Below are 21,068 nucleotides of genomic sequence, written 5' to 3' on the forward strand. Positions count from 1 at the left end.
TCTGCCGCAGAATTAAGTAGACCTTTACGGTTCGAAGATAGATATATAATATAGTCGTACTCCGAGATGATGACAATCTCTTTATTAATTCATTCTTCAATGACATATATTTGTCCGTAGTGGGCGGGTTTTTTATTATGTCTTTAATATCTGAGACATACTTGTATTCCAAATTTGTCACTACATAGTTATATTTAGTAGTGTCCGCTGTGATATTCGCCAACGTAATCTGGATTTCGATCTGTGCGAACCATAGCACGGGTTCGTCGGTCCAAAATGGCGGCACTTTGACGCTATTGATCCCGGGAGCGTCACGCCCGTCTTGATTGTCCATCGTTGTTCGGGGTCACCAATATATGGGGGTGTGGAGTTGGTATAAATAAAACCCCATATATTTAAACACACACGTATATTTACTTCACTTAATAAATCAATACAATGTATTGTTTAACTATTATTGTTGGCTTGTGTCGCGATACGTGGCGTAGGTGCGATCGTACGACCTGCCGGCGACGAAGCTCGGTTATGACTGGCGTGAAACGTCAAGCATCTCCCGCACAGTGTTGCCAGTCCCCACAAGACAATAACGGTAGCCATCCGAGAGAGGTAGTGGCCCGATGAGATCAATATGCACGTGGGTAAATCTACCGTTTGGTAGCTTAAAGTTGCCCATTTGTGGAGTTACGTGCCTAGTGACCTTTGAACGTTGACATGGGTGACAGAGCTTGGTCCAATCGCGACAATCTTTGTTTACTCCTGGCCATACGTAACGCTGAGCCACTAGTTTTGCAGAAGCTTTAGCGCCAGGATGGCTAAGTGAGTGCAGGCTGTCGAAGACTTGTCTTCTGAACTCTTTTGGTACGTAAGGTCGTGGGTTTACCGTGCTGTCGTCACAGTAAAGTTCTAGTTTTGTTCTGACACTTCTACCACTGTTTATTCTTCAAACTAAACTAATATAATTAACATCAAGCATAAGCAAAATAAATATAACAGAAAAGGGGCCGTCCATAAATTACGTCATCGATTTTTTCCCGATTTTAGACCCCCCCCCCTTCTCCCAAAATTGAGGTCATTACCAGTTTGACAAAATAAAACATTGCAGATTAGAGAAAAATAGGGTATTATATGATTAAACACTTGGTTATACTGTATATATAATATACATTCCTTATTATTTTTACTTTGATATAATATACCTTCTTATTATTTTTAATTTTCTTTGGATAACTCCCACGGAGTTTTGACCCATTCTTTTAAATTCTGGATCACGGGTAATATCTCCGTATCGTCCCGATATTCGTTTTGGGTCGATTCATCCACGTCTTCAACCCACTCCACGTCAAGTGCCTGTCCCGTTACGCCGTCATGCAACTGTTGAAGGACTTATATTCCTCGCCGTCCCAAGATTCGAGCACCCCTGGTTATAACCACAGGCCGCAGGACCTCCAGTTTCCTGTTCCATTAAACACTGACACAAAAAAAGACTATAAGCACTTTATCCGCTAAAAATACTTTTTTGTACCTATGTAAAACAATACCTGATCCGGGGAACCGTGTACATAATCTTTCATATTTTTTTTGTGCTCCTTCATGGAGGCTTTTGAAGCAAAGTAAGTACCAACTTTCGAATAGCATCTTTCCATTAGCTCGCCTTGTAACGTAGGACAGTAGAAGTCATATGGAAGTTTCTTAAAATGTCCAAGAGGTTGATGTACCTCAGTACTTTCAGTGCTAACTGAAGGTAAAGAGGACAGAAGCTGGCGTCCTCTTTTAAAGGAGGCGCTGCTTCCAGATTTGATGTAAGCAGCAGGGGTGGCGGCATAAATCCACCAGGGAGGATCTTGCGTAATTTGCTACGTGGAATTGTGCAGCAAGCCAGATCTGAGCATTTGGAAATCTGTAACATATATTGAGACTCCTTAACGTGCTCGGTGTACCATTCAGGTCCAGGATGGGTGTCAATCTCCGGATCTGGTTTATTTGGACAGATATACTCTGCCACTACGCTTTCCCCGTCTATGACCATCTCGGTCCAAACGTTTTGCTGGGGAAACGCTTGCTTTCCGTACCATTCAAGCAAAAAAAATCCAATGACGGATTCAAATTTCCAACCGCAATTTTTTAACTTTGTAATCGCTAACACTTGACAGTCAGTTATAAACATACAAGGAGCCCCCTTTCATTTATTATTATTATTTGTTGTTATAGCGGCAACAGATATACATATTCTGTGAAAGTTTCAACTTTCTACCTATTACGGTTTATGAGATAACAGCCCGCTGACAGACGGACAACGGAGGCATATTAATAGGGCCCCGTTGGCAGCTTTTGGATACGGAACTCTAAAAAGGCCCTACTTATTCTTTGAAAGTTGATGTTGGCTATATAGACCACTAAAACATATTTATAATATTATACAACATACTTTTAATATACCAATAACTATATTAATATAAATTTTTGACACGTCGTAATTTATATTATATTAGTTACGTACGTACCTTTGAATTTTGCAAGTGTTTTTTCGATAACCCGTGATTCTTCAAATCTCCGTAATGATTTCTTAATACAGAGCCGCATAATTTGCACTTTGCAATTTGACCAGCTGTACTTTCTACCACTTGCAGCCAGTTCTTTAAGATGGAGCAACTATCCCGGAACTTTTGCGTATATTGCGGTTTTGGCATTTTGTTTTAAAAATAAATTAAAAATTTGCAAACAAACAAGGTCGCTCCGATGTATAGCATAAGTGAATAACCAAAACTAATAAGTATCTGTGTTGTGTATTTCTATTTTTGTGCATGCACACGAAACAAACCTCATTAATTCAAATCAAATTTGACCTATTAGTCATACGAATAAAGTCCATAATCAAAATAATTTAAGAAATTAATAAACTTGTTTCGGGAAATTCCCGAAAATAACCTACGTAATTTTACAGAGTTGCCTACATAATGACAAAATATTCCTTTATAAGGTAAACGTTTGCAAATTTTCCCGTAAAGATATCAATCGTGCTAGTGGTTAAATGTTGTAGCTTACCACTGAATGAAACAAACTAAACCACTAGAAAAATCCACTAGCCACTAAAACCAAAATTCGCCCGCTAAAACGTATGTCTACACCACCAGATCTAGTGGAATATCCACTAAGTTGGCAACACTGCGCGCGTCACTGCGCCGGCGATGGTTCTAGGCTTCCTTTGTTCTGCAAGTAGCGGGACTTCGTGGCGCTCACTCGGTGCGACACGACACGAGGACGATCCGATAATGCTCGGGGACTCGACGATGCGGCTATATAAAAATGATATGTTTGCTTATGTTATGTGTAATTGTGCATGTTTAATATTTGTGTATTTAGTATGTAAAGTATTTATATATTATATGATTGTATTTATATAGTAGTTAGTTTTAATAAATGTATTGTGGCTACGCCATAAGTGATTTGTTGTTGATGTTTCCAGATGAATGAGACATCTTTTTCAAAAGAGCAGTTTACAATAAACGTTAAAAAGCCAGCAGAATAGTAAAGGTTATTAGAAGCTCGATCATGGTTAAGATCTCGATTGATTGATTGATCTTGATTGTTAGGGCGCGAATAGTTATTTCTGTTACAACGCCCGGGACATATAGGATTATTATATCTTTTTCGAAAAGCTTCCATGATTTCCTTGAAAATGGCAAAGTACTGTTACTAATATGAAGATGTATTCTCCTGAGGTTATGTTGTTAGTTATAAATGTTTATAAAGTTCGAGATAAAAGATACATATTGTATTTTTTGTATCAAGTTTTTGGTTGACTATTTTATGTGGTTTAGACATTGCACTTATCATTCTTTTTATAAGATTTAATTCAGCTTTCACGACTGAAGTTTGATTTTTCCACTTTAAATAAATGATTTTCATTATCTCTTTAGAGATCGATATCTTTTTCATATTTTTCTGCAAGCCTCTGTTTTAATAATCCAAATCAACTATTAGCAACATCAGCTCCTCCGTCTCCATCTCTTCTGTGATGGAGCTGTAACATGATACCGTCGGTATGTGTCAGTTGTTCCTTTATCATAGAGCATATTGCTTTGAGATTCTGAATGTCTTTCAGTGCAGCTATACCTTCTTGATAGGAATATGCATCAAAATAAACAAACGCCATCGTCTCCAACTACACGCAGATTACGAATTCGACAGACCGGGCTCAAAAAACCTGGAGTGTGTGAAATTATTAGTTATTAGTGTTATTATATGGTTCGGATATAAGGGCAATGTCAGTATTGAAGTTTATGAAGTGTAGTTTGAATTCTTGAAGAGCGAGGCGAGATCTGTAAAGATTCGCTTGTGTGAATTTGAGTGTATACATGAATAATTTTTGTTAGTAGTTGATCTTAGCCTCAATGCGGGCTCTCATCGCTTTTACTTTAGGCCAGTTTTCACTGTCGGCACGGCGAGAAACGTTTGTGTTGGTTTTATATTGAGCATTGCGCTCGCTGCAATTGGCGCATGTGTTTGTGTGTCTTGGATTCTGTAGATTTGCACTCCGTGGTGTCGTGTTGTTGAGCATATTTAGCGCAAGTTGGGGAGGTCGCCGGGCATCTACTGGTATGGCCGAAGTTTAAGCAGCGTCTGCATTGGAGGAAGGGTGAGAAGTTGGAGCAGTGGACCTATTCATATGAAATGGCTACATGGCCCAAATCTATAAATTTGCACCAAGCAGAGGGTGAGGATGTGAGAACTAAATTATAAAGTTTATCATTACGGTTATTGCGGCGGAATTTAATAGCGAATGTTTCGTTTGTGGGTTCAGGGTTTTGATCGCGAATGGTTTTCACTCTTTAGGGAATGACTGGGCCGGTAAATGAAACTAACTTGACTTTGTTAAATTTGTATTACATCTTATACGCGACCTTTGTTGAAGCTCAATGCTAATTGATGGCGCATGTCGCCCCACCTTACAATTAGAACCTTAATAAAAAGGCGCCTGACATTAAATTTTCGCAATGCCGCAACATACTCCCGGCCGTTGAAATTCTTTCAACATTCTTCCTGGACCGGCAACTTGGCGAACCAATAAACGGTTTATGCAGCCGCTACTTGTTTTAATGTCTGCCACTCTGGCCACTCTATCTGATCCATTTATGAGCCGCTGCACACGACCTAACTTCCAGCAGAGAGGAGCAGGATTTTCCTCGGCTATCAGGACTAATTCCCCAATATTTAGATTGGCAGAGTTATCTTTCTATTTAGTGCGTTGTTGTAATTCCATCACGTACTCCTTAAGCCACCGTCTCCAAAAGTTCTGTCTTAATTGCTCAATTCTCTGATCTTCTGATCTGATGATTCTGATCAGTAATTATTTCTTTTATTTCACCAATGCGATTGGCTACAAATGTTTTTAATCTACCTATATTCCCCTTTATCCAGGATAAGACGACTGGAATCGCACCAATGAACTATCCGCGTGGGTGTAAACCTAATTGACTCTTAACACCGATTTTGTGAATTTTCCAGCAAGTTTCGCGGCACATAATTCTAGCCTTGAGATAGTAGTAGGCTTTAGAGGAGCTACGTTTGATTTACTACATGATAAGCGAACAGTGACACTATTGTTGTGGCTAATTCATCTTACGTAAATACTTGCACCATAAGCAATTTGCGATGCGTCTCTAAAAGAGTGTAATTCTATGAACTGAGGTAAATTTTTACAATTTAATTAAAATATTTAAAGGTGTTAAAACTGGCAATAGAATAGGTCATGTAGAGACGAATTCGTTCCCACCTTTCTGGATAACTTAACAGATAATAGTAATTTAAGTGAAACTAATAACTTGAATATTTATTTTAACTTAAACAATGACAATCAAAATTCAAAATTTTTACTTGTATCCTTTACATGGTCAGAATTTACAAGTTTACAATCTAGACGTAATACAACACCCGGTAGGTATAGATGACTACCCTTATGTATTAATTAAACATTTGGATGAATCAGCTCAAAGGTTATTTCTAGATATCCTCAATTTACTTTGGCTTAACAAATATATTCCACAAGCATGGAAAACACAGTGCGTAATTCCAATATTCAAACCTGACAAATCACCACAACTGGCTAGCTCGTATAGACCAATATCCTTATATTCATGTCTTGGCAAAATTTTTGAAACAATCAATCAATCAAAATATCTTTATTCATATAGGTAAACATGTACACTTATGAACGTCAAGAAAAACAAATTAAATTAATTGTCAATTTATATTTACAACCAGTTCGCAAGTCAAGGGCGTAGAGCGGGTAAGAAGAACTGGCAAGAAACTTTCCGCCATTCTTTTCAATCGCCAAGTTTTTAATACAAATTGTTTGAACTGGAGCAAATCAATCCCAAGGATTAGGGTCATTTAAGTATTCGTCACATTTATAAAAGGCTTTTTTAATTAATTTACTTTTAACAAGGGCTTTGAATTTATTTAGTGATAGTTCTCTAATTTTGCTTGGGAGTTTGTTGTAAAAACGAATATTCATATAAGGAGTGGTTTATCTTTTGGAGCCTGGTTGGTCGCACACTCAAGTTAGTTCTATTACGGGTATTATACTGGTGAAAGTCACCTTTTGTTTTAAAATCGTTTAAGATTTTTTGTACATATAACAAGGCGTCAAGAATATATTCACCGGATAATGTCATAATATTTAGTTCCTTAAATCTATTCCGTACCGACTCCCTCGAATATACACAACTAATACCCCGAACAGCCCGCTTCTGCAACACAAATATGGATTGAACCTCTGCAGCAGCACCCCACAGTAGAATACCGTACGACATAATGCTGTGAAAGTAGCTATGGTACACAAATTTAGCCGTATCTTTATCAGTAAGCTGTCGGATTTCTTTACTGCATATGATGCAGAGCTCAGCCTATTCGAAAGAGTCTCTATGTGTGGGCCCCACTGGAGTTTACTATCTGTTGTTCTGCCTAGGAAAACAGTTTTGCCAACAAAGTTTAGTTCACTGTCCTTAACTTTCAGGTTACCAATATCTCGCTTTACGTTATTAGTTGTAAATCTAATACATTTTGTTTTATTCTCATTAAGCTGTAAGTTATTCAGATTAAACCAGCTAAGTATACGAGAGATGAGTTTGTTTGCATCGTTCAATAATATGTTATTCCTATTCACTTAAAATAAAAGTGAAGTGTTATCAGCAAACCAAAAAATACCATCTCATGAACTTCGTTGACAAAGAATGGGAGGTCGTTTATGTAAATTAGAAATAAGAAAGGTCGGAGAATCGAGCCTTGGGGGACGCCATTGACACCTGCGAACTTAGAGAGGTGACACCATTGATATGCACTTTTTGGATCCTTCCCTTTAAATATGAATTCATCAGGCTGAAAGCTATTAGAAAGAGAAGTAATGCTAACAGTTTGTAATGGAACATACTCATGACCTACTTTCTTCGTGAGTCTTCTGATGGCTGTATAATTCTTTATTAGAAATTTTAGCTGGAACAAATCTTTGATAATATGATTCCTGTTTTATCAATCTGCATAGCAGGAATGAAAGCTTTCATTTCATTCAATTTTACTGGCATTCACTCGTTGAATTGCCGTCACACCTTTAATTTCATTTGCAAAAATGTGGTTTAAATAAAATAATGGGGCTCTTGTTGCCCAGTCTGTCTTTATTAGTGGCTTCGACAAATACTTTAAATTCAGTTTTAGAAGAGTTTTCTGGATATAGTATTTTATAGTTTGGTTTGTAAAAAGGTAAATAAGAGTCATTACGCTCACCGCCACCGCCAATGCCAGAGTCACTACTTTTAAATTTTGCTTTTTTATACTAAATTTTAAGCAAAAATATCTAAAATTGAAAATAAAATTAATAAGAAACTTTAAATGTACGCGCGCTCTTTTTGGAGTTCCCGCCCCAAAAAAAAGAAAAAAACATATGGACCTGATGAAGTCGTCTGGAATTTTTGGACCTGCGAGATTTTGTAAGTGTCGTAAAAATTGGGATGGCTTCCGGTCTCTGGGATGTCTTCGTGTGTTAAAAGTTGTCGCACACGTTGCTCTTGAGATGATGACAATCTCGATATTAATTCAGTCTTCAAAGATATATATTAGTCCGTAGTCGGCGGTTTATTTCCGAGACATACTTGTAATCCAAATTTGACACTACATAGTTATATTTAGTAGTCTCCGCTGTGATATTCGCCAACGTAATCTGGCTTTCGATCTGTGTGAACCATAGCACGGGTTCATCGGGCCAAAACACTAACATTGAGGCTATTTATCACGGGAGAGTTACGCTCGTCTTGATTGTCCATCGTTGTTCGGGGTCACCAATATATGGGGGGCGTAGATTTGGTAGAAATGATATCTCATATCTTTAAACACACATGTATATTTACACTTATCAAATCAATACAATGTATCGTTTAAGACTGGAAGCTCCGTAATGATTAACAAGAAGAAGAGATACAAGGGGAAAAAATAAGAAATGATTTATGTTACAACAAAAACTATTTTAATTATTACTATATTAACAAGATGAACAAAAATAAAAACAAGTTAAACAAGAAATAGAAAGAAAACAAAAAGAATAAAAAATATACTTTAATGTAAAAATTGTGTTTTGTTTATAGCCTACTTATTAAGGTACTTAGCATTGCTCTGCCATGCATTAACTCGTTTTGGCTATTGCCATCAGAGGAGGTAGCATCACCAGCTTGTACATTACCACCAATAATATCATCACTCTGTTCGGCCACATCGAGCGTCCAGTGCAATGTTGTGTAGCACACAACATGCTGTTATTATTTCACTGGCAACATGGGGTTGGTAATGAACGGTACGATGCCTAAGCAGACACCTCCAACGAGCTTTTAGTAAACCAAAACAACGCTCAATACAGTTTCTGGCCTCAACATGGCGTGTGGTGTAAACCTCTCGTGACCCTGGTGCAGCATTGAGAATTGGTCGCATCAGCCAAGCTCTTTGAGGGTAACCTGAATCACCTAAAACAAAAAATAAATGTTATAATGTATAAGTAGGTTACAGGTGTCCCAAGTTAGTCGCCTACTAGGTGGCAAAAAACTACCTTAGCCAATATGTACTGACTGTTGCTAAGATTTTTATTATATTTATTAAATATTTTACTCACCCAACGACCAAGTTTGTTCCCCATTATGATGAAGCTCCCGCATGCATCATTCTATTTGGCTGGATGCCCAAATAAAAGAATCATGTGTATCACCTCCGAATTTCGCATTTACATTTGTAACTTTTAAATCATGGTCACAAATCTGTAAACAAATTACATGGAAATGAAACAAAAATACTTCACCCAGTCTGTCCTTTCTTCCCAAAACAGAGATAAATGGAAAGAAATTGTTACAAACTATTTTAGAGTAGGAATTTAGTAAAGAGAAATAAATAAAACAGCTGAGTTAGACAATGGTGCGAACCGCTCAATATCTTGGAACAGACAGGGGCGATATATTTATTATAACAGACTACATTGACAGATACAGATTACATTGACTGATACAGACTACATAATATTAAGTGGATGCGTTCAGTTTAACATCCTCCCTTGAACGCAAACCCATAGCGATGAGGAAGTGCTGGTGTTTGGGCTTCGGTAGGGCTTTGGTGAGGCAGTCAGCAACCATCGAATCAGTGCCCACATATTCAATCTTGACATCACCACATTCAACTTTGTTCCTCAGATAGTGGTGACGAACATCAATGTGTTTACTCCTAGCATGATAACTGTAAGTACCTGTAAGTTTAATAGCACTTTGATTATCACAGTAAAGAAGGCCACAGTTCACAGTGCAACTGTCTCAGCCACATAGCTTCTTGAGTAGCAGCTGAGAGCGCCATATACTCTGCCTCAGTAGTAGACAAGGCAACAGTTTGCTGCCTTTTTGAATTCAGTACAGGAAGCCCAATCAGAGTCTGAGTATCCAGTGATTTCTTCATCAACATTACTTTTGTATACAAGCTGTAGATACTTTGTACCTTGTAAGTATCGAAATAACCTCTTAACAGCATTCCAATGCTCTTCTGTATGAGAACTATTATATCGACATAATGTATGCACTGCATAGCATATATCTGGCCTTGTTCCTTGTGAGATGTATAATAAGCAGCCAGTGGCTTCCTGGTAAGGTATACTTTCAAATTTTTCAGAACTTGAAAACTTTATATTCGGTTCCATTGGAGTTCCTACTGAGTTACATTGTTCCATACCAAAACGTCTTAATGTATTTTCTATGTACCTAGTTTGATCAATGGCTATTCCTTCTGAACTGTATGAAATACAAAGTCCAATATAACAATAAGCAATTCCAAGCTCATTCATTTTGAAATTATTCTTCATTTTTACTTTTATATGTTTCTATATTTACTTTACCACAGCCTTTTACTGTTAATATTTTGTTGTCTGCAACTTTAATGTTTGTTACTAAAGCAGGTCCGTAGTCATAAAGCCAATCTCTCTTGTTTGTCATGTGCATTGCAGCTCCTGAATCAATGTACCAGCATCCACTCTCTAGGCCTGGTGAGGCTGGAAACGCTGCAACATAGCTAGAAGAAGTATTAATAGTTTCAGACTTATTCTTTTGATTTGAGCTGTTTGAGGCACAAAATTTGGCTAAATGACCATGCCTATTGCACCTAAAGCACCTGGGACCTTTACTATTTGCTTTAGAACCTGAACATTTACTATTCTTTGCCTTGCCTTTGTAGAAATTTGAAAAAAAAACAGATGAGTTGTCCGGAGACTTTACATCCTGTAAAATCTTTGTTTTAACTAAATCAGCAGTGATGGACACACCTGAGCTTTCCATAGCCATAATCATAGGACTATATGACTCTGGTAACCCGGCTAATAATAATGTGCCGAGCCACTCATCATCTACAATGAATTTTATATTACGAAGCTTGTGTGCACATGTGATGATTTTGTTGACATAGTTCTCAACACTACCACAACTTTCCAGATCTGTTGTAATTAGTTCTCGCAGAAGACCTACCTTCCTCAACAAGCCGGAGTCATCAAAAGCCTTTCTCAGGTTATCCCATACCTCCTTAGCCGTGGTGGCATCCTGGATATGAACATAGTTCATAGGGTCAACTAGAAGGACTATTTTTGACCTTGCCTTCGTATCTTCGGTCTTCGTAAAAGCCATGCCCGATGTCTCGACACATTTCCACAAATCTTCTTGCTCTAAAAAGGTTTTCACCGCGAAACTCCATGTAGGATAATTATCACGGCCCGCCAAACGATCAATTTGAGCAAAACGGGGGTCCGCCATTGTAAGCTGAAAAGTTAATGACGTCGCGACGTATCACGAAATCAATTTGCATCAACGTGATGCCTATCACTTTATAAATCCTACTTCCCTATTTCTATCCGGGCGTCTGGGCCCATAACCTGTTACAAACTATTTTAGAGTAGGAATTTAGTAAAGAGAAATAAATAAAACAGCTGAGTTAGACAATGGTGCGAACCGCTCAATATCTTGGAACAGACAGGGGCGATATATTTATTATAACAGACTACATTGACAGATACAGATTACATTGACTGATACAGACTACATAATATTAAGTGGATGCGTTCAGTTTAACAGAAATGGCGGAGGCTTTTACTCAAGGTGTATGTACCATTTAATTAAAGCAAATGTGTAAGTAAGATGTGAATATTAAATCTTAATAATAAAATTAAAAGTGCCTACATACTATACCGTAGACTGGGTAGGTTACTATTTACTATCAACACAACTTACTATTTGCACATTTATTGAGTGGTAGCCCTTTCGATTAAAAAAAAGATGCTCTTCAGTATCCGGCTTCACAATAGCAATATGTGTGCAGTCAATGCACCCAATAACTCCCGGTATATGAAATTTTATTTGAAACCTGAAAACCCACGGAAAATAACATAAAAGGAAAGGCAGAATAAAATATATTTGGTGATAAGTTCGCAAATTGGGGATAAACCGCATGTTTATTGTCCATGGGCGGCGGTATCACTTAACATCAGGTGAGCCTCCTGCCCGTTTGCCCCCTGTTCTATAAAAAAAAAAAAAAAAAGTAACCTGTAACATATTTTCTCTATAACTGTATCTCAAGGTTGTCTGGGAAGAGAATCAACTGTAAATGTAACAGCCAAATCAAACACTTACTCTTGCCTTATTCTCGTCCGTTCTTGGTGTGACTGTGGAAATATAATCCATTTATTTGAGTATAGTTATGTAGGAACTTACTTTTACTTCCAAAGGTATTTCACGAGTTCCTCTTAAAGCAGTATGAGCCCGCAGATCGCAACAAAGTTGTTTAAATGTTCTTTTGTTTACGCTCCATGAACAAGAACTCCGGCATTTTCTCCATTTGTTCCAGACACATTCGGGAATTAAATCTTCTTTGTCGCCTATGCCTCACTTGAAAATTAATCGCAGAGACAATTATCTAAATTATTCGAAAAAATATTTGTCCTACAAAATCTATGGTTTGATCAAAGAGTCCCCTCTTTCCGACATGTATCGATAACTTTAATACTCAAAGCCAGAAAGGAGACGCCATCACTCGAACGATGCTAATTAATTTTTCTGCCAAAACATCGGCGGGGGACGAGGTACTCACACAGACAAAATTTTACTACAGAAACAAATTACACAATGTGCAAGTGTGTACAAACACACGCACACAAACCTAATTACGAAGGCCACAGCCGAAGGTTTCAAAAAAAACCAAATGTTTAAAACTAATTTATTTAAAATAAAAATTACAATTAAAATTACAGCTAATCAACCCGATGTATGAAAATTGAATGCTAACAATTATATAAAATAAAGAGACTCGAAGAGGCTATATTGCTGACACCGCATAACGTGAGGCACGTGTAATTCTTATAAGTTGCGACATATGGTTTCCGCTGACACCGTGTAACTTCAGGGACGTGTGATACTTTATAATATTTCGAAATGCAGATTCCATAGTATAGGCCCACGTAACACAAGAGTAACCGCAACGCACACATTTAAAGAAATCGTATCTTTACACGTTACATGTACAGCACACATACGCAACAATCCCGAGATAATTAGTAGGGTTGTAACGGAGGCCTACTTAGCGGAGGCGGAGGCGGATGCGGAGGTGAAGAGGTTCGCCTCCGCGGATGCGAACGTTAACGGAGGCGGAGGTGAAATTTGTTGGGAAAATATATTTATATTTTAATAAATTTATGATTAATAGAGTCTGCAACATTTATTTTTATTATATATAATGTGTACAATTGTACATAAATGTTCATGATTCATCTTAGTAATCAAAATTGACAAGAGGCAAATTATATTTTACGAACAAAAGCTTTGCGGCTTTTTCGCCTTCTAAGCGGTTTCTCAAGGGTTCGTAAATTAAACCAGCAGCACTAAATAACTGTTCGCTTGGCACTGAACTTGGTGGCGCCGATAAGTAAATGCGAACTATGGGAGCAAAAACTTTATATTTAATGTTATTTCTAGCCTCCACCCATTGTGTTCAAGAGTTAAAATGGTTGGTAGTTTTTCATTTGCATTATTCCATATACTAGCAATGTAATTCGCTCGGAGAAATTGTTGAAATAATTCAGTTTTACATGGTGGTAAACTGCTTGTAATAAAATTTTTCAAATTTTTTCGATTGAATTCTTCGTTAATACCATTTACGCTGTAATTATTTATAAATAGCTGAAGTCGGGCAGCATCAACATCGAGTACACCAGGAACACTGTAAATTTTGCAGATGAATTTCAGAATTTTTTGAAATTCGGTAAATAATTTTAATATATCATGATGTTGTTTACAATACAATACAATACATATACACTTTGATTTTTCTTCTTCCATGGTTTTCACTATTACATATAACAATATCGGTCACTAATTACACGATATAAACAACAAAAACATGTACTCTTATACACCCGAACTGCACTGGATACTATAGGTTGCGCGCGCAATAAGAACGTATACCTGTCCTCTTCTATTAAAGTCATCTGTAATTAGTGGTTTCACGACTATCCCAGTTTTAGGAAAACTTTTCTTGGAAAGGCAAGTTTTGCACAATTGAAGAAAAATATTTATGGCAAACACTGGAACCATGTACTTGTCTTTCAAGTCGTAAATAATTTTGTCACGCCTTCCGTGACCTGTAGCAACATGCGCATCAAGGATTGTTTGGTAGTACTTACTGCTCGGAACTACTTGTATCACTGGATCCTGCTGAGATTTCCTTTTTAATATCAAAACTTTTTCGTCACTAAAAGTCATTACGTCATACTTTTTGGCGTGATAGTATTCTTTGTCTGTGGGCCGACGTCCCAAAACTTTAGCTTTATTATAATTTTCTATCATTGTAATAACATTTTTAATTTTTTCGTCTGTCCATTCCGATTTCTTACTATTTTGGTTATGCCCACTATAAAACTTTCTTAGCTCTGTGTTAAATTTTACTTCGTCAACAAATGTTCTAGCATTTACCACACTATCTCCTTCATTTTGGGTGTCCGCAGCTTGTAAGTCACTCATTATGGGTACTGCTAGATAATCTTAACAAAATAAAGCTATTTTTCACAGTTGCAACACAGTTCAACATTCAAAACTAATAAAAACGCACGAGCAAACCGGTTTGTTTATGTTCCGTGGCCAGCAATGGCGGCCGCGAGGAAGGAGAAGTGACACGTGACCGCCAACCAATCAGATCGCGCGTAGCGTTTGGTTACTGCTTACGTATTATTTTACGAGTGAGTTCAGTAAGTTTATCAATTTACGAAAATGTGGATGTAAAATATTACAATTTATCTCCCGTTTAGAATCTTACGAAAGTTTATAAACTTCCTAGTAAATTGATAAACTTACGGATCTTGTTATTTTCCGGTGACATATACACTGTAAAGTGGAGCAGATGGTGAGTTTAAGAAGAGGAACCGAGTTGTTGTGAACGTCTCACTCGCTCTGCAATGCATGCGCATAGTGCTCTTTCGCTCGCACTCCCGGCTGAATAACTTTGTGTTTAGGGGATGTTTGGTCACTCGAATTTGTCTGACTGATGAAATATAACTTTGTAGTAGTTACTTGAATAATATATTTAAAAGTCAGACATGAAAAAATAAGTAAACTTCATTATTTTTTTGTCGAGCTTTAAAGCGTCTGACAAAAGCTCTGGTCCATGAAGAGTGTCTGACACTTTATAATTCTAGTTTATATAATATATATATATATATATTCTACAAAATATATATAAAATTCAGCCATACAAATTTAAGTTAGATAACTCATAGTTTTAGTTACCTTTCTCACCTGGTACCTGCCCAGGTGTCACAGGGCAAGCTTCACAAGTAGGCAGGTATTTATAAGTATACTAGACGTTACTAATTCGTGAAGGTTTCATCCATGTGAAAATAAGTTATGTCAGAACGCTCTGGGATCTTGGACTATTACACTGCACGCCTAAAAGAGCCTTGACGCAGATACTGCATTTGATTTTTTTTAATGATAGAAAAAACCACGTAGCCCGCTATGTATTTCACTACTTCCTCGCCGAAAGGAGATAGGTATGTGTAGCTATCTATATCTGTAAGTATCTGTTCCTCTGTGATGGAAAATTGTTTATCTGCCTCTAAATTAATACAGAATGACAAAGATGTGTCGTTGATTTTTTTTATCCCCGAAGAACAATCTAAAATTGATATTTTTTCTAAAGGAATACAATTTGTACCTCGTTCATTTCAATTTGGCTCTGTGTGTACCAATAGTTTCTTATATATTGCACAGTTGTCGCGCTGTGGGATTATCATTATACCCGCCATGGCTACGAACATTGGAAAAAAAAATTCTATATGATCTTGGCTGATCTTATTATGTAAGGGCAGATACGTAAGTATTTATTTATTTTATTTACACTTCGTTGCTAAAGAAATACAAATAACACAGTATATATAAATTACAAGGGATGCAACGGGCGGCCTTATCGCTAACAAGCGATCTCTTCCAGGCAACCCTAGTAAGAATAGAAATAAATAAAGAAAAATGATGGGTGCAAGAAGTGCAGAAGTTATATAAAAAACAAAATAAATTTATATTAAAATATAGATCCTTAATCTATTAGTAACTATATATATTATAATAACTAACTAAAACTAATCTTACAAATTCAAGAAAATAGAGAATTTACAAAACGAACAGGAGATACAAGAATTACATAGGTCACGATTGATCAGGATAGGATAAGGTTAGGAAATATTTGTATAGAAGAGTTTTAAAAGACGATAGGGAGGAAGCCAATCGTATAGACTCAGGCAGCTTATTCCACAGCCTAATGGCGGAAATCCTAAATGAATTCCCTAAGAAGGAAGAGCTGTGGGATGGAATTTCCAATAGACATCTATTAGAAGAGCGTAGCGTATAGTTAGTTATTGTGCCTTGGTCGTCTAGGAAGGCCAGCAGCTCAGCCGGGTCTTGCCCATGAGCAATATTTTCGTCTTCGTCTTGTATAGATATGATTGGCGGACTCACCGTTGGGTGCGATTGCTCCGGTGGCGCCATCGTTGAGGGGCGTGGCCTATGCGGTGTTGCGGTGAGGGCGCTCTCGCCATCGCTATACCGCGACGAGAGCTGCGGCCTCACATCACTGTCACTTAGTATTGTTAGCAGGTCCTGACTATCACAAACACTTTCACTTGCGAGGGGGTTTCGAGCGCCAGCCGGGCGCGAGTCACCTGTGACCTCGGGGTCGTTCTGTGAAGGGGTTCGGGGGTCGGGGTTCCGCGATAGAGTTATTTCCGCGGGGGCGGGGTTGTGGGGGGGGACGGAAGGGTCGAGAAACAGCTGTTTTACATAACGCGTATGTCCAGCGGGTTCGTACTTTGACAGGGGGGGACGCGCGTAAAGGCGACTCCTTTCTGGCTTAATACTCAAAGATCGATAACGAGGTCATCGTAAATGATTACTAACCAGCTGATTTTTTTTCTTTTACTTAGTTAATATTCATGTAATTTAACAGACAAATTGGGCGGTACGTTATCCTGGTCCTACGCTCAAAAGTAGTAGTACAGATCCTTGATGTAAAAATAATTACTATCAAGCTGAATCTTTGTGAATAGCTTTCGTTTCGATGAGTCGCCCAACAATTTCCTATGCGAAAATTCTCAATTATGGTAGCTAACAGTAGTAGGGATTCACGGTTTCTGCCTCAAGAGGCAGAAACCGTGAATCCCCGCGTGGGTGGCCAATATCAGCGTCACGGTATGACACGAAACTAAAAAAAAAAAAAAAGTTTGGACTCTTTTTCCGACTAAAGCACCCCCATTTAAAGCGTTTGCACTCACTCCCGAAGCGATATCTCTACTCCTTTCAAAGTTAGCTTTTACCGTACATCATAGCCTAGTTCATTACTTAATTGCTCTCTAACACTTCCTAATGAGGTCCTTCAAATCTGTCTCTTTTACTAATTACCCAAGACTGCAGTACAACTTTAGATCATTAGTTAATTACCCAGCTTCAACGTAATAGTGATAAGAAGGAGGCTGAGTCTAATGATCTGGGTACTAGATAAACATACGTCACATTTGCGGTTTCTTAAATTGAGCTTGTTATAACATTAAAAACTAATTTGTTTTGCGGTATATTTAACTAAGTCATAAGTTTTTATGCAAACACACCTAAAGTTTTCAAAAATATCTGCTAGTAATAGAACATCAGTTTTTAAATAAAGATTCGAATAATCTAACATGTTTCGACATTTAAAATGATTCCAAACATCTTTAGCGTGTTGATAATCATCATCAGAAATATTTGAATCCGTAAGGGAGCTATAAAACTCAGAATGATCAGGAAGTTGGGGATAATTTAACATTTCATAGTTCTTTATGAATTCATATGGATATATTCCTTTTTTCGTTAACCGTTTAAAATATTCTGTGTTTGGAAAGCATTTGGATAACTCTCTAAATTCATTACTTTTTAAATTTTTAGCTAATGTATCTAAACTACTTGGTAAAAATTTTAATGAATCTACGAAGCGTATAGTTACACTTTGATTATTTATTTTTAAAACTTTTGAAAATGATATATATTTTTCTTTATTTTGGGGAAGCAACTCTACTTGACCTTCTTGAAAGTTTAAGGCATGTACAATAAAATGAGCGTCATAGTGACTTAAATTATGTAAAAAAACTGGTATGACATGTGGAACTCTAAATTTTTCAAAACAAATTTTATGAACTACACCCTTGAAATCCCCAGTATACCAATCGTGATATACAATGGATTCACCATTTAAAGCTTTATGACATACATAACAATTTTTTGTTGTTTTAATATGATTTTCGTCTTCAAGAGATAACTGGTTAGGTGTCTTTTGAAAACAGTTACTCTTAACAATTTTTTTTAAATTCTCCTCTAACGATTGCATGAAATTTAAAGCACAATTATCACCGCTATATGTTTCATATTTGGAAAGTCTATCATCAAATGAACATTTTATGTAATAACCAAAACTATAAACGTTATGTTTTTGTACATTCGATGTACACGGTTTTGTGGGGTCATTCGAACATGATTTATATATATAGGATTATATATATAAATATATAATATATCTATAGGATTTAAAAATGCTTCAAAGTCAGCATATACGACAAAGGGTAACTTAATTTTTCTCTGAAACTTATCGAAATTTAATATACATTCAGAAACTACATCACCACACCAGTTTTTTTTATTTTTGTTTTTACTGGGTAGTTCTGTGTATATATGTCTACAATCATATCTTCGGTGATTTTCTAATCGTTCAGAAGTTGGAAAATATAATAAACAATAATCACACAAATAAATTGCGTCTTTTGTCTTTGAAATTTGACTGCTTATTAAACGTGACATATTTTTTATATAACAATAATGACCTTGATTGCCACGTGTTAAATATAATAAATTTATATGCGTTTGCATTCTTATTTTCGTGAAATAGAGTGGTCCAATAATTAAATTTTTTCGAAGTTTCTCGTCATATTCTACGCCGAAAACATTAATACTAATTTGATTTAAGTCTTCTATCTTAGGTATATCTTTTACTTTAATTGGAAATTTAATATTCGTGAATTTCAATTTGTGACTATGTTGTATATAAGAAGATACTCTATCTGAATTTTTGTGAATTGGAAATAAAGCCGACAATAACGCCCATTTGAAACATGCATCATCATTATTCTTAACGTTTATGACTGCCTTTTTAATTTTAATATCATGAGGAAGCTCAATGAATGATTTGCCTCGAAGGGGGTTAAATTGGTTTAAATTTAAATCTATGTGCAAAATATTTTGTAAGGTCCATCCACTATCCCTTTTTTTGAAAACAATCAATATAATTTATTAGCGATTGTGTTATAGTTGTATAAAATACATTTAAATCATCAGCCTTACTAACAATAAAGTTCGAAGATTGAAAATCAAATTTATTGCTTATGTTTTTCGTCTCCTGAATAAAATTTGCAAATAAAATAAAGTTAACCTTCAAAGTTGTATTTTTCTCTAAAGCCGTATTAATAAGATGAAATATAGTTTCTTTAATTGAATTAAGAAATACGTCAGGAGTTTCAAATTCTAAACTTACTTCCTTTTCAGATGTTATTCTATAAGTGTGTATTCTTTTACCAAAAGCTGTGTCAATAATTTTTACATTAGATCTACCTAGATGCGGGGTAATGTTTAAATTGTTTTTATGTATGTTACTTCTGATATGATTGGCAAAATATTTCTTCGATACAAAGATATTACAAACATTACAATATTTGGTGTCAGAAGAAATACCTTCATTTCTTGAAGTTGACGCTTCTGGTGAGGTAGATCGGAGCTTCTTTGTATTTCCACTGTGAATGTTAACCTCCGCTTTCCTTTTAAGTCCACCTCCAGTTTGTAAGTTTCTGATAAAAAAGAAAATTGTATTTTATCCATCAAACTTTATCTTCAAAATAAAAAATGTATTAAAGGTATACTCACGATTCCCTAAATATTTCGTCACATATTGCAATCATTTCATCATCATCGGAGCTATTGAACAAATTATTATTCGAAACTTCATCACATATTGCAATCATTTCATCATCATCGGAGCTATTGAACAAATTATTATTCGAAACTTCATCACATATCGATATCATTTCATCATCATCGGAGCTATTGAACAAATTATTATTCGAAACTTCATCACATATTGCAATCATTTCATCATCATCGGAGCTATTGAACAAATTATTATTCGAAACTTCATCACATATCGATATCATTTCATCATCATCGGAGCTATTGAACAAATTATTATTCGAAACTTCATCACATATCGATATCATTTCATCATCATAGACACTATCGAAGAAATAATTTTCTGAAATATCATCACATATCGATACCATTTCTTCCTCATAAGTGGGTTGAAAAGTATCTTTAATAGTTAAAATTAAAAATAAAATACCCTTTTTGGAAAAAATTATTCTACAGAACTGGGCGATATAGAAATGTTACGGAAAATTCAAGATGAAAATAACTCTGTTAACGATACTTTTTTGGCGTATCATAATATATGTAATGTCAATTATTTTGCCAAATACCAAAGAAAAATGAATCCACCTCCAACTAATGATTGGGCCACGAAACGAGATAGTCATAAAATTGCCAGAGAACGCTTGATTAATTATATTCAGGAAAAAGTTATTACAAATCGACGAGTGATGTCATTAGCTCACTTGAAATATTGTTATGCTGAATTTGTAAAAGAAATTTATGAACACGCAAATTTAGAAGCTACCACATTTAGCAATCAAGTTCTCAAGGACTATAATATACAAACTCAATTAAAACACAAAATATCATTGGTCAATATTTCAATTCAACAATTTTTAATATCATCTGAAATCGATATTGAAACAATCGATGATGAAGAAATTAATGATATATTATTTGAACAAGAAGCAAAAGTTAAAAAAAAATAAAATAAAATAAAATACGTTTATTTTGGAACATAAGATCTTCTAGGTA

At 36.1% G+C, this 21,068-nt stretch overlaps 2 protein-coding genes across 4 annotated transcripts in view; both read right to left on the minus strand.

Annotated features, from left to right (window-relative positions):
• Positions 1–20,406, minus strand: part of LOC110996039 (5'-AMP-activated serine/threonine-protein kinase catalytic subunit alpha) — a 141,634-nt gene extending 121,228 nt beyond the window's left edge. Inside the window, exons 1-3 of one of the 3 annotated variants that reach the window (XM_045633637.1) lie at positions 20,034–20,406; positions 19,845–19,957; positions 11,837–11,919 (exon numbers count right to left, since the gene is read on the minus strand). In XM_045633637.1, the coding sequence (XP_045489593.1) occupies positions 11,909–11,919; positions 19,845–19,957; positions 20,034–20,383 (474 nt within the window). In that variant the 5' untranslated portion in view covers positions 20,384–20,406 and the 3' untranslated portion in view covers positions 11,837–11,908. Of the gene's footprint in view, positions 1–11,836; positions 11,920–17,246; positions 17,296–19,844; positions 19,958–20,033 lie in introns of those variants that run through there. The other 2 variants (XR_006751016.1, XM_045633636.1) reach the window with 2 other exon arrangements.
• On the minus strand, positions 9,438–11,648 carry LOC123690332. The gene has a single exon (XM_045633638.1). The coding sequence runs from the start codon at positions 11,310–11,312 to the stop codon at positions 10,365–10,367; it is 948 nt and encodes a 315-aa protein (XP_045489594.1). The 5' UTR covers positions 11,313–11,648; the 3' UTR covers positions 9,438–10,364.
• Positions 20,407–21,068: the final 662 nt, after the last annotated feature.

Source organism: Pieris rapae, chromosome 24 (assembly GCF_905147795.1).
Source record: "Pieris rapae chromosome 24, ilPieRapa1.1, whole genome shotgun sequence".
NCBI lineage: Eukaryota > Metazoa > Arthropoda > Insecta > Lepidoptera > Pieridae > Pieris > Pieris rapae.